The 16052-nt window shown below is 50.0% G+C and overlaps 1 protein-coding gene across 2 annotated transcripts in view; it reads right to left on the bottom strand.

Annotated features, from left to right (window-relative positions):
• Window positions 1–4290: 4290 nt before the first annotated feature.
• Window positions 4291–16052, bottom strand: part of CCDC12 (coiled-coil domain containing 12) — a 77054-nt gene continuing 65292 nt past the window's right edge. The window contains exons 3-8 of one of the 2 annotated variants that reach the window (XM_024198552.2): window positions 13156–13235; window positions 9323–9384; window positions 9165–9199; window positions 7656–7732; window positions 5361–5444; window positions 4291–4662 (exon numbers count right to left, since the gene is read on the bottom strand). In XM_024198552.2, the coding sequence (XP_024054320.2) occupies window positions 5365–5444; window positions 7656–7732; window positions 9165–9199; window positions 9323–9384; window positions 13156–13235 (334 nt within the window). In that variant the 3' untranslated portion in view covers window positions 4291–4662; window positions 5361–5364. The remainder of the gene's footprint in view (window positions 4663–5360; window positions 5445–7655; window positions 7733–9164; window positions 9200–9322; window positions 9385–13155; window positions 13236–16052) is intronic. The other variant, XM_024198553.2, reaches the window with a different exon arrangement.

Below are 16052 nucleotides of genomic sequence, written 5' to 3'. Positions count from 1 at the left end.
GTGACGCCATGGTAAGACGATTGTAGCACTTTGGGAATTCGCATTTGGCACTGGGTTGGTGAAATCTAATTATAGACAATACCACCAGGGGGTGAGGGGTGTCTGCCCTGCTTTTGACAGTCGTCCCGGAGTCGGGCACTCACTGTAATGAGCTGCTCCAGATAGCATGACAAAGGCTATCTCCTCCTGCTCGCTGCCTCCCCCCGGCCCAGGGGCTGAGGAAGGACAGGCGGCGGGTGGGGTGGGGTGGGGGAGGCTGGGTCACTCTGAGAGTCACTCCTGGGAGGAGGGGGGTTCTCTGCCCAGGGTGGGTGGGCTGGGCAGGGCACAGACTGTTCCCCCCCACCACAGGCTATGCCAGACCCTGGAGTCTTCATCCAGCCCCATGTCCCTGTGAGCACAGCCCCTTCCCGGCAGTGCACTGCCTCCTGGCCTGCCTGGGAACCGGCCATTCCTGACAGGCCAAGTCCCAGCTGTGAGAGTAGAGGCCGGGGCAGGGCCTAGGCAGGTGGGAGGCACCCGGGTACATGGGCCTCACTCCAGCTGTCCTGTGCTAGGAACGGGGTCTTACTCCCCGCTGGAGAGGGGTGGGGAGAGGTTACTGCAGTGGCTGGGAGCTCTGGGCTGCCTACGGGACCCTGCCCTGCGCCCCTTTGAGCCGGGGCCGTTGGGAATGAGGGAGCCAGGCTCAGAGATTCCTGCTTTTATTGGTGCAAGTGAATAAATGGGAAACACACGGGAAGCTCCAGGCTCAGCAAAGCGGATTCATCGCCCGGCACTGGGGGACTGAGAATCCCACAACCGACAGGGCCCAGTCCTGGCCTCTGCCCGCGGTGCTCAGCAGGGGCTGGGAGTTTCTGTACCCCGCAGCCAGCAGCAAGCTCACTCCTCACGTGTGACCTTCGCCGAAAGCTCAGCAGCGCCGGGGAACAGGTGGGGGAGGGAAGGCCGGCTGGGCCCAGCTAGAGCGAAGGTGCCGTCCCCTCCCCAGCCGCGGCGTCTATTCGGCCTTTCTGGACTCCACATCTGAAAGGCTTGAGGAAGCCTATGAGTGTGGTGATGCCCGGCAACCCTGGCTTGCACTTCCTTCGGCATTTCTGCGGCCGCACGGCCCGTCTCCCTCTCACTCCCTGAAACACACACGGGCGAGAGACAGCGCTAGGGGCTGGAGGAGCTGGAGGCACTGGCCCGCTCCATGGCTGCCCACGCCAGGCTGGCACTAGGGACCCTGGGTGTGGGTCCCAGCCTGCCTAGGCTGCGAGGCAGCGAGTCTGGGAGAAGACCAGGGACTGTCAGTGTCCGGCAGTCTCAGCCCAGAATCCCCTTTGCAATGGTGCCAGCCGAGCCCCGGGGGAGAGGGCGGGGGGGGGGGGGGGCGGGGTTCAGGGGCCGGGTCTGCTCCATACAGAAGGTTTGGCTGGTCAGGGCAGTGGTCAGTGAGAATCTCCCTGGGGAGGCCGTGGATCCCCTGGGTGGGGAGATGTAATTCCCACAGTGGGGACAGGGGGAGGGAGGGTCCCTGCCAGAGTGACCCTGTATCCGATCCCATCCCACCCCCTGGGTATTCCAGGACTCACCAGCGGCTGCTGCTGGGCTCCATCCACCTGGGCTGATGCCCCATCACACGCTGCCACCGCGCCGGGACCCTCCACGCCCAGCGGCTGCTGCAGGACGGGCCCAGCCAGGGCAGCCCCGGCCAGCGCCAGAACCAGCCAGACGCCTCATCGTCCCCTCGGGCTGCGTCTCCTCGCAGGACTGTCGAGCTCTGCAACCAATTCCCCTGGGAGAGGGGCCTCGGCCTCACGTGGGGTTGGGGTTTGTGTGAGCGTGAGGATTTTAACCAGGCCTTCTCTACTCAGAAATTCCTCCCTCCCCAAGGGAAACAGGAAGGGCCTTGGTGCAATATGCTGAAATCCCTTCTGGGTTTCCTCACCCCACAGAAGCCTGAAGCAATAGTCAGTTACCAGCACTGACCCTGGCCTCTGCCCGGAACTGCCCTTTGTGGGGTTTTGTGTATGGCACAAGAGGTAGCAGGACAGGCAACATGCACATGCTGTTACACTGGATTCTGCCTTTCCAACTGGCCTGTGTTTGACCCTACACCCCCCAGCACCTCTGTTCTGAGATCTTCCCTTTTTGTCCACTGAAAGGCATGAGTGGGCAGTAAGAACACCCGGGTCAACCATTAAGACATCGCTTGAGAAGGGGACACGGGCCTTTTATATCCACACCACCAGCCCAAGTATGGTCAAGCTCAAGTGACCAGAAGTTACCAGCGGATAGATGACTCTGAGGTAGCCTAAGTGAACTGAGTTGGAGGGCCCAGTCCAGTTTCCCCAAGATCAAATGGCCACATCCCAATGACACTCTTGTTAATTCTGTTTGGCAGGTGTCACCGGGTGGCACTGTCAGTCTTCTAAGATTCTTTTCTTAGTGTGCGAGCAAGTTTTCAGCCTTGGGAAGACATGCTGTGTGTGAGTTTTGGGTTATGCTAGGTTTTGGTGTAAAAGGGAGCTGTGATAGCAGCAGGAGAATTTGCTCTCTGCCTTGGACTCTGATTAGAGTCAGTTCTGGAGATAGAGTGGCTATTTGGCCATCTCCATTTCAGGATTGGTGTGTGCATGTAAATAAAGCAAGTTACGCTTAGACTATACCCAGATTGTCACTGATTTCTCCTCCACTGGGAAGCCAACCTGCAAAGCCCCACACAGCTGCTATCGTTCGGCTGAGGGGCAGCCCTGGTGTCAGAAGAAGGGACAGAAGTACTTCAATATCCTTGGATCAAAAGCCCCAAGAAGCGCCTCAGTGTTTGACAAACATCAACCATCTGCGAGGTAGGTGACACCTCCCAGTACTGAACCAGTCCCCTCTGGTATGCAGAGCAGCACCAAACAACAGGTCCAGCCAGTACATGGAGCACACCATATCCTTATCCCAGGGGGAATGTAGGTAGCTAGAGTGAATTTACCAGTTTGGGAAGTTAGCCAGGATTTTGGATTGACACGCTCCATCTTTTCTACAGCGCCATGGGAATTTTAGTGGCCCCAAATGGTCAAGAACTTGGTTTTAATCCTCATTGGAAAGGCAGCGCCTCCACCAGCACAGCAGCCTCTCACCACCAAGCGTGGCATTGCCACGACTGAAAAGAGAAGGAGCCCCACCGACTGAACCAGAGCCGCTTTCTGCGGACCCTGTGTGTTCCGTGGAGGTTTGCCCTCCGAGCCGGCACTGACCCAACTCCGGTTCGCTTGTGAACGGAGACAGGACCACAGCACAAAGTTCGGTGATGGGGCTCAGAGTAATCAGGGCTGCAGTGGGCATGAATGCTGAGCCTCTGGCAAATAAAGGTGCCTGCTGCAGGTCAGCGCCGAGGCACGTCCATGGGACAGCCTGGAAGAAGCGTGAATCCCTGCGGCCCGTTCTGTACCTGAACTGCGGACAGAAGACTGATCCAGAGATTTTTAACCCTGCACCTTTCCCCAGGTGCTAGCAGGGACATTTATTTGTATCCTGTGTAAACTCTGCTCTAAAGATCCCTGTCAAATTCTTACACACCAGATGTTGCATCTGAGGAACTCCAATGCGTTTAAATGTATATAGGCTGTCCAGCATATCCCAGGATGATGTCACGGCATCTTGTCTGTTCTCTTGTGGCTGTATAGTCTGATCAGTGAATAGCAAGGTCACGAACTGATGTCATATAGGAAAGTTGGCATGACACTTGGCCCTGTTTTTCACGTCTGTCTTCCTCAAAGTATTTACAACCTTCATCACTAGCTGCTCTCTAGGATAGCTCTGTCCTTGACAATGTCTTCAAAGTGATCCGCATTTCTACCACACAACGTGAGCTTTTAAATAAATCCCACATTTATGGGAATGCTGCTACCACAACCGTGATTCAACCAGGAGTTGGCTAGCCTGGTCCAGATCCCAGGGCAAACAGCTCACCATGCTCACAAAGGGCACCTCGGAACGCACCCGGACGTTCTCCGGGAAGTTTTGATGCTGTGGGGGCCACTGAAAAGGATTCATTATTCAAAAAGAGCCAAAGCCCCAAGCTCCCGCCGAGCTGTGAATATCGACACAGGTTTTAGAAAGCCACAGTGATAATCTGACACTGAATAGGGTGTGTTCACCGCTGCTGCTCCTCACCTGTGTGTGCCTGAGCTGATGCTGCCCGGGCACCACTCCCGCCAGCCCACAGACCAAACCCTATGTGAAATTAACTACCTCTGCAGCACATGCTCTCGTGGCCTCCCCGCTGAAGTGATGCACCCAGCACAGGAAAGGGACATTTTGCACCGTTGCCGGATCATTTTATTGTGAAAAAAAATACTGGTTGCAGCCCAGTTTTATCCGTAACAAAACCCACTGATACAGCACCAGCTCCTGTATGTGGGGGGGATCTGAAAGCAAAAGGGAACAATATGAATCGTACATGAATCTGTCTGTTAGAATGCAGGCGAGGCCGTTTTTAGTGACCATGCAGAAAGCTCTCCGGCTGCAAAGCCATTTTGGGATTCTTTTGTACAGTCATTGGTTTCTTCTTGCCCTCAGCAAAGTCTCCATGCAACGGGAGGCTCCACCCCTCCTCTGTTTAAATGACGACAGCTCACCAGCCCCTCTTGTATATTACACAGTTATGCCATGGGCTCAGCTGTACTGCAGGAGAGATAAAAGGGGTCAGCAAAGGAGTTGGCTCTATAGGCACCCACCCCCCTCTGCATAGAAACACGCTGTCTGCACTGGCCAAAGAAAGCGTCCGCACCTCTCTAGCACACTGCTCTGAAACACGGCTTGAGCTAGAAAGATGCTACATCATTCCCTGACCAGTGTAGGTAGGGGCCACAATTTTCACGTGAAGTTCCCAGGGATGATCGCTAAGCACAAGGCTGTGTGGCGTTCCGCATGCCACTCACGAGCCATTTGCTCCTTTAATCTGATCCAGTGCTTTATCCGAGAACTTTTACTCCATCAAAAGTCCAGAAAAGCTCCATTGGACACCCCCTCACACACACATCCTAAACCACATACTGCAACGATCACCCCCTGCGAGGCTGAGCCAGAGAGCCAGGCACGCTCTCCTGGGGATGAGAACGCAGTACACAGCATGCACATTGCATGGAGCATTCCCGTGTGAAATGCTCACACACAGCAAGCCCCGTGGGTCTAGAACGGACTGAGGGGCTTCCCGTATCTGCCCCTTTAGGAGCTGCTGTGCCATGGCTAAAGCAGTCAGGTCTCAGAGAGAGATTCCCCTCTACCCAAGTCCAAGGGAGTTAAGGATTCCGTTAGCAAAGAGTGACAAGACCAATCTGACAAGCCCCAATGAGTCTGTGCTCTGAGGCAGCCAACCGGACCTCCTTAATCAGAATCACTTCCTTCCTGCTTTGCTGATCCAACAGCTGATGCCAGTTCTTCCTCTTGGCCTCTCAATTGCTCTCCTGTGTGGGCAACAGAAAAGCCAGTCAGTGATCACTGTGTAACCAGAGTTTAGAACGGTATGTGAAGGGGGTGATCTGAACTGTGCTACCCAAACTTCCAGGATATCCATCAACCTTGCCAGCAAGTTTCCCTGCTCCATTGATTCTGGATTGGCTCAGGTCCCAGTTATTTCTGGAGTGGATGTGAGTGTCACCCAAATGGCTGGGCGAATGTGGATTCTACTGGACAACCTGTACCACTGTAGGCTCTGGGCACATCCCATAGACATGTCTATCTGCCCACGGTGGGCAGCAATATTACCCCTCCCCAAATCAGCCACCCGCCCATCAGGGAAGCAATCAAGGGGAACTAACAATAGTTTAGACATATCCAGTGCTCTGAGGACCAATAAGTTCTGGCTGGCTGCCTGCCAGAGGCAGGCAGCATCACTCTCCACTCCAGAGTCCTCCTCAATGTCCCTAGAGAGAGGGCACCTGTGGGGGCTCATTCCTGACACTATTCCACAGCCTTTTGTTTTAAAAAGTTCGACCGAGCTCCACTGAGCTTGCACTGGAGATCGCTCTCAGCCGTGAAATTGCTGGAGGAGTCAGGATTCAGCGCAGAACCGGAAATAAAGGTACAGCATCGGTGCTAAGCGTTGTCCAGAGAGAACTGGCAAGAGAGCGCCAGCGCTCTACAAGTCCAACATGTTTAAAACGCCCTCTCTGTTCATTTCCACTCATGTTGGAAAGTCTTTTCTGTTGCTTTCTAGACTGAGTGAGAAACTGGCTGTGACCCTACGCAACGCTCTGTTCACTCTACACACCACTGTAATATGCTTTGTACAAAACACGCCTTGTGCAGTATCATTTGAAAACTAATCACTCACTGATCATTAATAGGCTTGTGTGGTGAATGTACACGGTGTGTATGAAGAGTTCTGGATACATGCTGGAATTATGACTAAAGTGTGTTTAAACCAGGCATGTCCGGGGAAGTTGGTAAATAGGTCTGTCCTAAACAAAGGAATGGGCTTTTACCCCAATTGACATATAAGCAGTAAATGGGGCCATCAAACTAACAAGGGGAGGAGATCACAGGGAAGAGAACACTTTGCATTTTAGCAAACACCTGGGAGGGAAGAAAGAGCAGGGAGCTTCCTTCTCCACCAGACTCAACGTTACCTTTCTCATAGCTTGAAGGAACTGTACTTGGAGGGTAACCTTCAGAAGAATCCATTTCAAAGATTCACTGGACTATAAAAGAAAGGGGCAGAAAACCCAAATGCTCTCTCTCACCTAACATGACAAAGGAACCAGCACTTTGGGTTTTGGAGGAGATCCTGATGGGAGGAGCGAGGGGGGTGGCAGCCCCCATCTTGCCAAAGACGGGGCGAGAAAAGCCATCTTGAACAAAGCCTGTACCTTAAGGTTTAGACTTTTAGATGCATGTTTTCACTTGTTGTTGCTTGAAATCAATTCTAACTTTCTCTCTTACACTTGAACTCACTTAAAATCCTATCTGCTTTTGTTCATCAACTTGTTTTACTTTTAATCTAAACCCACAGTGCTGTTTGATTCAAGTGAATGTTAACTGCAGTTAATGTGGCAAGCTGTTTGATTTTGTCTCTTTAAAAGGAACAAACGACCCATATTATTTCTGTGAACACTGCAGGAGAGGGCTGGACATGGCAGAGGGCATGGGTTTGCGGTCACCTGCTAACATGAACCAAGTCTGGTAAAGACAAGAGTGTGTCTGTGATAACTGAGGCAGGCTCTTGGATTCAGAGTGGTTGAATCAGAGCTGTAGAGCACACAGAACACGGCATGCAAGCTGGCTGCGTATGCCTCCCAGGCAGGGAGTGGAAGCATTTTGGGGCACTCAGAGTTATAATACAAGCAGTGACCCAACCTCCCACTGGTCTGAATTGCACCCTGAAGTGTGACACTGACAATCAACAATATTTATTGCCTGAAAATGGGGCCACGATTTTCAAAGATAAATACGTAGGCACCTAAGTAAGTAGCGTGCTTCTCAAAGGGCTGAGCTCCGCCGCAGATCCCTCTGAGCTCAGGAGCAACTGCTGGGATCACTTATTCAGATGCATACAGATCAATTAAAGAGCCTCATTTTTGTCTCCTGCCTTTGAAAAATCTTGGCCCCAGTCCTTCCTAGTCTATCACCATTTCCACAGCTCCCGTCCGTTAGTTCAACGGCAGCAGTGCACTTACTTATCAATTCAGCGATTGCCCTTTGCGTTCTCTTCTCCAGTTTTTCCAGTTTCTTGGCTACGTCTCGCTTTAAATCCCTGGGGGAGAGGATGGTCATTTAGCAAAAAAGCCCAACACACAAGCACACACACACGCAAAGCTAGCCCACCGGCTAGCATCCATGCATCTATTCAGAGCCAGTCTGGGGTCTTAAATTAAGAACAGCCACAGAAACACTGTAAGCGCTTTGGGGCAGAGATTGTGTCTTACAGAGCAAGCTGCCAGCACTTTAATCATCATCAGAGCCAATGCAAGGGCCACGCAGACCAGTCGGATGGAATACCCCTGCCACTGGTGTTCCCTAAATACCACCGCCAGAACAGGGGAGCAGCGGCATTCCCTTAAAACAGGAATTGGATGGAAAGGGTAAGAAAAGTGCCAGCTTCATGGGGGGGAGGGGGGAGTGTCACCTCACTGGGGGAAGAAGGGGAATGAAGAAATCCTCGGCCTCTGCCCCTCCCCACAGGGCAATTCTTGCCCTTCCTAAGTGTGAGAAGACAAGCACCATCTACAAGACCGAGAACTCCATGAGATTCCTGGTGGCCACAAGTGTCTCTGAACTACTGACACTATGCAAGACCCACAACTCACATTAGCCCCTCCTCAACGCCCATGCCCAGCGATCCATGTGGCCCAACAGTCACACTCAAAGAGAAGCCAACTCACCAGCCAAGCACAAAACACCAACACTCAACCAACGAGGAGAAAAGGTCTAATGCACCAGCTGCTAAGCCGCTGCACAGGCCACCTCCCAGACCTATGTGATTTGTGATGTATCTGAACAGGAGGATGTGAAAACCCAGCTGAGGAGCACATTGGACCAGGCCCTTCTGTGCCCCTCATTTCCATCAGGAACCTGTCACAGACTCTTTGAACACAGATGCTCTTGGCTTCGGAGGCCCCTGTGAGTAACATATTCCTTTGCTTGTTATCCTGCGCACACTGTTCCAGCTGGGTGCGTGAAGCCTGGTGCCTGTGCCTGCCCACATGCTGAAATCAAGGTGCTGTCATGCTGTGGGACCATTGCTCACTATGTGTTTGTACAGTACCTAGCACACCAGGGCCTTGATCCCAATTGAGCCTCCACATGCAACCGCAGTGCAAAGAACAAGCTTCACCAGATCCCTTCATCATTAGGCAAATAGAAACAAGACCAATTGTATCCATGCTAGAAACTCCCAGAAGGTGGAGATCAGCACCACTTATCTGTCCCATCTAGCCAATCCCCCAAGAGCCAGAGCCTGTTCAGTCTCTACAGGACATTTACTAGGGTTTTCTGCAGTCTAGCTTTAATGGTGTCCGTGGATGGGGATTTTAGTTCTCCCCTTGTCGTCCCAGCTGGTACAACCTTAACAGGGTTAAAGTTATGGGAATAGCTGGAGAGCGTCCCTGCTACCATGAACACACACGCGGATGCTTAGGACTAAAAGGACTGACTCTATGCAAGCTGATTCCTAAGATAGCGCTTACCAGTCTGGCTTTCTGGGGGCAAGGTTTGCCAAATCCTAGGGGAAAAGGAACAAAGGAATTCTCATTAGGAGCAGCCAAACCAATGTAATGGAAAAGAGTGAGTTTACAAGTGTGCACAATTATATTTCAGACCAGGTATTGAAGATCAAGACACATACCACTTCTTCAATGATAGGCTCTGGCTTCGCGGCTTCTAGTTGGTCTTTCACCTTATCTTCCACTAGAGGGAACAATAGAACAACAAATGTTAACAGAGTGTCTCATAAGCATGAAGACGATGCTTCACTTTGGTATTTAAGAAGCTTTTACAAAACCGAACCCCTTTGGAAACTACTTCTGTGCAAAAACATTCCCCTGCAACTTTTGCAACCCAAACATTGCACTCCAGAAGCAAAACTGACTATAAACCACGTGAAACTGACGTCCATTGTCTGAACTGAGAGAAATGCGAGAAGTGAACAGCAGCAGCACTGAAGTCAATTGGACTCAAACTGGGTTTGAATATAACCTCTGCTGCTGTAATATTGGAAAGGAAATGGATTTGCTTATAACACGTGACTTGAGTTGACAATGTCAATCTAAAGCAAGCAATGATGCACAGGAGTGAGCGTTCCTGCAGAAGTAGCATTTCTAGAGCCCTGTCTCTCAACCTTTTTGATACCAGGGACTGGCTTGCTGCCTTCCTAGACTACAATAGGGGGATCACAGGGACTGGCACCGATCCACAGACCGGTTGTTGAGAAACACTGTCTTAGAGGAAGGACGGAGCCCCACAATCTGAAGAATTGATAAGATGATTGGTAAACTTTATTCCCAACTATTACTGTATTTAGAGTAATCATGGGAGACTTCCCACTCCATAGCTCTGTGGCAAGTTACTTTTAAACTCCTTATCGTAATTCTTTACATTATCCATCCCAGAACTCCGACTTACACACAGCATAGGATACCCCCTTCCGTCCTGCAATGGGCACATCCACCACTGGGAATGAAACACCCCAACCGGGAGAGCTCTGAACTCAGAGAAGTACCCGAACTAGATTAAAATCCCTGCTTCAAAACCAATGTAAAGCCCCAAGTGGAACAAGAGACAAGGAGAAATCGACGGCAGAGTTCCATCTTTCTTTCTGCCCAGACATTGCAAGAGGGAGAGGCCCGGACACTCCAAGCACAGCAATATTTACTGGAGGACACGACTCTGCACTTGAGAGAGCTATTTCTATCACATGCCCCCTCCCCCAGGTGTTAGAAATCCATTGAGGAGTGGGAAACTCTAGCCCGTTGGTTTAATTTGTGTCTGTTTTGTGCTTTCATGGATGCTCCCGGCCAGAGAGGAACCGGCTTTGAATGATGAAAATAAAAACACAAAAAGAAACATGGAAAAGATGCAGTATGATTAGTGAAGGGTGCAGTTGGGCAGAAATCAAGGGTACGGCAGACTCTACTCCCTTGGCAAACTCAGGCTAGGACTACAATATGGTTAGAGCCCAATTCTGCTTAGAGCGTGGTTCAGTTCAGGCTACAGGAAGGAGCTCTCTCTATACCAGTGGTTCTCAACCTGGGGCACACGAGCTGCTTGGGGCCCAATCAGCACACAGCTGCAGCCAATGTGACATCCTCACGGCCATACAGGATGTATATACAGTGTGTGGATACGGCCCACATAACACAGAGAGCTGCATATGCAGCCCACAATGGTAAACAGGTTGAGAATCACGGCTCTATACTGTAAGACCAGGCCATGAGAAGGGATGACTTGCAGTGGAGAGATCCTCTCCATTTTGTTACCTGACCTCTACGTCAAACTAATTTACTTCTTATGTGGTTTTAAATGAATACACCCTGTTTTGATACATATCAGGATTCCTGACTTATCTCTGCCCTCCCCCAACAATCACTGATTTTAAACACGCCTACACCCCAGATTTCCATGTTTCAGCTCCAGAGCAACTCCCCTCCCAAGGCATACAGCACCACACAACACTTCCAGAGGCAAGGCTCCTGAAGGCCGCGTTGGGCTATTACAAGCCACTGGCGTTCTCTTTAAAGGAGATCATAGCTCTGTCGAGGGGCTGGTAAAGATGACTGGTTCTCAGACATCACTGGAAACAATCGAGGCAGCTATGCCCACTTCCCACTATTATAATTGTGGGAAAATGCCATTATTGTTTCGCAGGAGGGCAAACTGTGAGATTCTGCCCACAGCTGAGATCCACAGAGGCCCCAGTATTTCTAATTATAGCCACCGCTCCCGCACTCCAAAGTATTCTTCTTCATCCTTTCCAAACTAATTCCTGACACTCTCATTATTTGGCACCCATTTTAAAGAGCTCTCTTCTGTGAGGGTTTAACACTGCCATGCTAGCAGCAAGACAAATAGGGATTTTTGTTTTACGTTAATTAAGGGTAAGTGGGTTTTCAAGCTGGAGAAAGGTGCCAGATTGAAAGCCCTGAAGTTATGGCTAATATTTTCAAACGTGGTTGCTTAAAGTTAGGTGCCTGAATAAAAGTGGCCTGGTTCTCGGAGGGCGCTGAGTACCCATCAGCTCTCACTGACTTCCAGGAGAACTCTGCTCCTCTGAAAATCAAATGACTAATTTACAGGCCTGAATTTGGCTTTCCAGACCTCACTTTAGGCACCCATGTTGGGAACCTTTGGCCCGATGTTGTCTGCCCACAGAAAAGGTTTGGCGTGGGCCGTCGCCATGCAATCTCCTCCACGCTGCCACATTGATATGCCTCAACCCCGACCACAAGGGAGCCACCACTAGAGGGCAGTTTTCATGCTCCTTCAATCCTTGGCACATCTCCCGAGTCACTCAAGGGAGCCTGTTCGTGACAGACACAGACTCCGGCTTAACAGAATTGGCTCTGAACCTCACAGACTCATTTCGCACAGGCCATCCGACTGCCGATAAGTAGGAAAGCCCTTTCCATCACTTCTAACCCGAGCTGGAGTCAAACCCATGAGCTAGAGAAGAAAGGATCGATTGCCCTGTTGAGAAGCCTCTGGCCCATTCTTTGGAGACATAAGCATAAATGACTTGGTAGTTACATCTGCTGGGAGGGGAAGCCGCGGTGTTGTTCCTGCCTATGCAGTCCCTACTCCTGCTCATTTCCCGCTAGTAATGGCCATGGCCTGTGGGAGAGGTTTATATGAAGTGTAAAAACCCGGGACATGAGCACTGAACCACTCTAGTCTAGTCTATATAGGACCAATCCACTGTCACACTCAGATGGCTTCTAGGATATAGGGACTATTTGCTCATTTCTCTGATACTGCTGGGAACGAGGATTTAATTCATCCTCCGAGCCATTCGAGGTTCCCCAACTGGGCACCGGGTACCGCACAGCTGAGCTGGACCAAGTTCGACACTAAGACTGACAGACCGTGGGAGGCGCAATAACAGTGTAAATACTGAAAAGAGACTCGTTTAGACTAATCTCTTCAGAGCAGGGAGTGCAGCTTGTTCTAAATTCCCAGAGTGGCAGGCACGTGCCCCTCACCATCTAGTTTATAATAATAAACTGGGCAGAAAAAAAAAATCAGGCAGGTTTCCAATAGTTGGTTTGAACTGAAAAAGAAAGGACTGGTGATATGCAATCTTTCAGCTCAAGGTCACCGGGTCAAAGGCAGCGAAGGTCAGTGGCTAAACTGATGGACAGCTGTTTGGCAGCCAGCATCAAATGAGTATGGTGGATCTCCCTCCAGTGCCTAGTGGAAAGGATCTAGACAAAAACTATAACTGGGCCCTTGTTGGCAGCAGAGGCCAAGGACTGACGCATTCCTGCTACAGCACTAGCAGAGATGGTCTCTCCAGATAGGGCAACGTGGAGGAAATTGGACCTGTTGCTGACCCTGTCCTATAGGCAGAGGACTTCACTCTCCAGGGTGATCAATCCAGCATCTTTCACATCTTCTAAGTTTTGTTTTTTAAATGGGGGGAGGCATCATTCCCAAGCTCTCAAAAACTCCCTCTCCGGCGCCTACCTGAGGCCGGCTTGGCCTGAGGCACCTTCCTTTTCTTGAGATCTTCATCCTCAGGAACATAATTTCGCAGCTTGAGCTCCCTAGAAAGTAAGGGGAGAAAACAGGAGACGTGTAAACACATGCACATTCCCCCTCAACGGGCTGCCACCATCTTAACTGACATGCACAAGAACAGAGATGCAGACGCCAAAGTTCTCACTTTCTCTAATCAATAAATAAGAAGAGAGACTTTGAACTAGATGGACACAATTGAGGCTGGTTGACCCGCAAAGTGAGGCAAATTCGACAGACCAGCCACCTGCTCAATTATTTTCTCTGTGGCAAACGATACTTCAATAGGGAAGTCCTGGCTGTGCAGGGGCCCATATTTCACTGCTTCGATACACATGGGATTTCACTGAAACAAGTGGGTTTGATTCTCCCAGCAGGAAAGCCACAATGGGGTCCATTCGCCTGTGGCGTAATGCCACTGCTGACGTGACTGAAGCCAACAGAGGCACAGCACTGGCATCCGGTCAAGGTGCAAGAAGGTAATGGCATATTTCAAGGTCAGATAATTTAAAGGTTAATTGGAATTGAACAGCCCTTGTTTGCCTCAGATCCAGGGTGTTTAGACCCAGCCATTTATGGAAGGTGAGCTGCAAAGCAACATGCAAAGAGAACGCAGTGTGGATTTCTGGGCCGAGTTCTTCCACTCGGGCTGCGTGGAGCTGGTGGGCAGGCAGAGGGACACTATGCTCAGCACAGAGATGGGTGTTCATTAACCCTTTCCAGGCCAGGATGTGAAATAAAATCAATAAAATAAATAAATTAAGGGCGATATCCCATCTCCTAGAACTGGAAGGGACCTTGAAAGGTCATCGAGTCCAGCCCCGCGCCTTCACTAGCAGGACCAAGTACTGATTTTGCCTCAGATCCCTAAGTGGCCCCCTCAGGGATTGAACTCACAAGCCTGGGTTTAGCAGGCCAATGCTCAAACCACTGAGCTATCCGCCCCCAAAGAGTTCCAGAGATGCTACCAAGCCCCTCTCCTTTTGGGTCCATTTTTGGGTCCTTTTCATAATCTTTCTCTGGTTTAAGTCTCTTGTTTTTAGGTGTTTCAATGCTAATGGAAGTCCTGACCCTGCATATATGTAGCTCTACTCATGTGTGTAACCTCATTACTTCAGTGGGATTACTTGTACATCATCTCGCACAGTAGAGGTCCATGACTGGGGCTCCCTGGTGCCACAGTCAGACAAATAACAACAATAAATAAGAATCTGCGTATGCTTTTGCAAGATCAGGGCCTTGGAAGGCAAGATCTCCGAGCAGGGACCTTGGCTCATGTGCTTGTGAACAATGCTAAGCAACAGCTGGTGCTATATAATAGTATTTTAGCCCATAAGGCAAATTAAGAAGATTAAACTAATCTAACACTTTAGATTGGTTTATCTGTTCAAGATGCTCTAAAGCTTTCAATTGGTTTAAATTGTTAATGCACCTTTAAGGCCTTCAGTTTAAACAGCAAAATACATTAAAAATTGTGGGGGAGGGGAAATGGACAAGCGGGTTAGAGAAAAAACCCAGGGGTGGGAGCCAATCACGCTGTTCTAAAAACTATTTCTTAAATGATGCACCGGAGAGTAATTCATACCTAGAAATTCATACGTACCCTGCAATACCTAAGGGGCTGTGGGCTCTTCTATTTGTAATGAACCTTGAAATTAACTCACTTCTTGGTTAGGCACTTGCATCAGTCAGAACTGCCCTGGAAGAGCATTTGACTGCTGCTGTTCCGCATATTGGAGGACAAAACATTTTCATCTAGATCCTGCGTAAATACTGAATAGTATTTTTTCCTTTAAAAAAAAAAAAAATCAGTGATGGAGCAATTTGGGATTTTGCAACTTTTAATGGCCAGTTTTAACACAAGAGGCCGTTTCCCACTGGATCCGAGGGCCTCTGTCTTTAAAGGCAAGTTCTATGTGAGGTATGGCACCATTGCCTGTTTTAATCTGAAATCATTCTTGTAACACAAAAAGGGGCAGCATTTCACTTGCTCCTGTATGAATTCCTCCACCCAGCCGTCGGTCAACGGTGTTGGTCTGTCAGTTCTGATACTGGAAACCAATTTCCGGTGTTTTTAGTAGAAATGAAACCGATCCCACTAAATCAGCGGCACTGCACAGATTCAAAGTATCCGTTTCTTTTGAAGTCTCACTTCTACTTTTGTTCATATTTTGGTAGCGTCGGGAGGCCCCAGCCAACATCAAGGCCCCGCTGCGTCAAGTGCTGTACATACATATAGTGAAAGCCGATCTCTGCCCCAAAGAGCTTACAGTCTACATAAACAAAGCAGGCAGAGGGCAAGAGAAAGGGACAGAATCTATCCCCTTCCCCCACAGCGACAGGAAAGATAGTCCAGTGTTTAGGGTGCTAGCCTGGGACTCAGGAGACTCAGGTTAAATTCCCAGCTCTGCCACAGACTCCACGTGTGCCGCTTGGTCTTTCCACGCCTCAGTTCCCCAACTGCTTGGGGATCACAGTACTTGCAAGTGGACTGGGGGAATAAATGAAAGTTTGCGGTGCTCAGATACTATAATGAGGGGGCCACATAAATATCTAAAATAAGCAGAAGAGCGGGAACCAAGCCCCAGGGCGAGTTAGTGACTTACCTAAGAAGTTTGTGATAGAGCCTGGAACTGAGCCCACATCTCAGGTCCCCCCGACTCTAACATAACACCAAGAACCAGACCAACTTTCCCACCATTGGGCAGACACTGGTAGAACAAGGGTGATTAAAAGAAACAGATTCCAGCAGAGATTAGCATGGGCCTGAAATACAAATGGAGGCCAAACATTTCTCCCTTTGTGTCAAATGCAGGTCAGAGTTCATGGGATTCACATTTAAACAC

The sequence above is a fragment of the Terrapene carolina genome, unplaced genomic scaffold (assembly GCF_002925995.2).
Source record: "Terrapene carolina triunguis isolate 2854851 unplaced genomic scaffold, T_m_triunguis-2.0 Scaffold111, whole genome shotgun sequence".
Taxonomy (NCBI): domain Eukaryota; kingdom Metazoa; phylum Chordata; order Testudines; family Emydidae; genus Terrapene; species Terrapene triunguis.
Note: the sequence above shows the minus strand (reverse complement) of the source record. Positions and strands in the feature narration are given on the sequence as shown.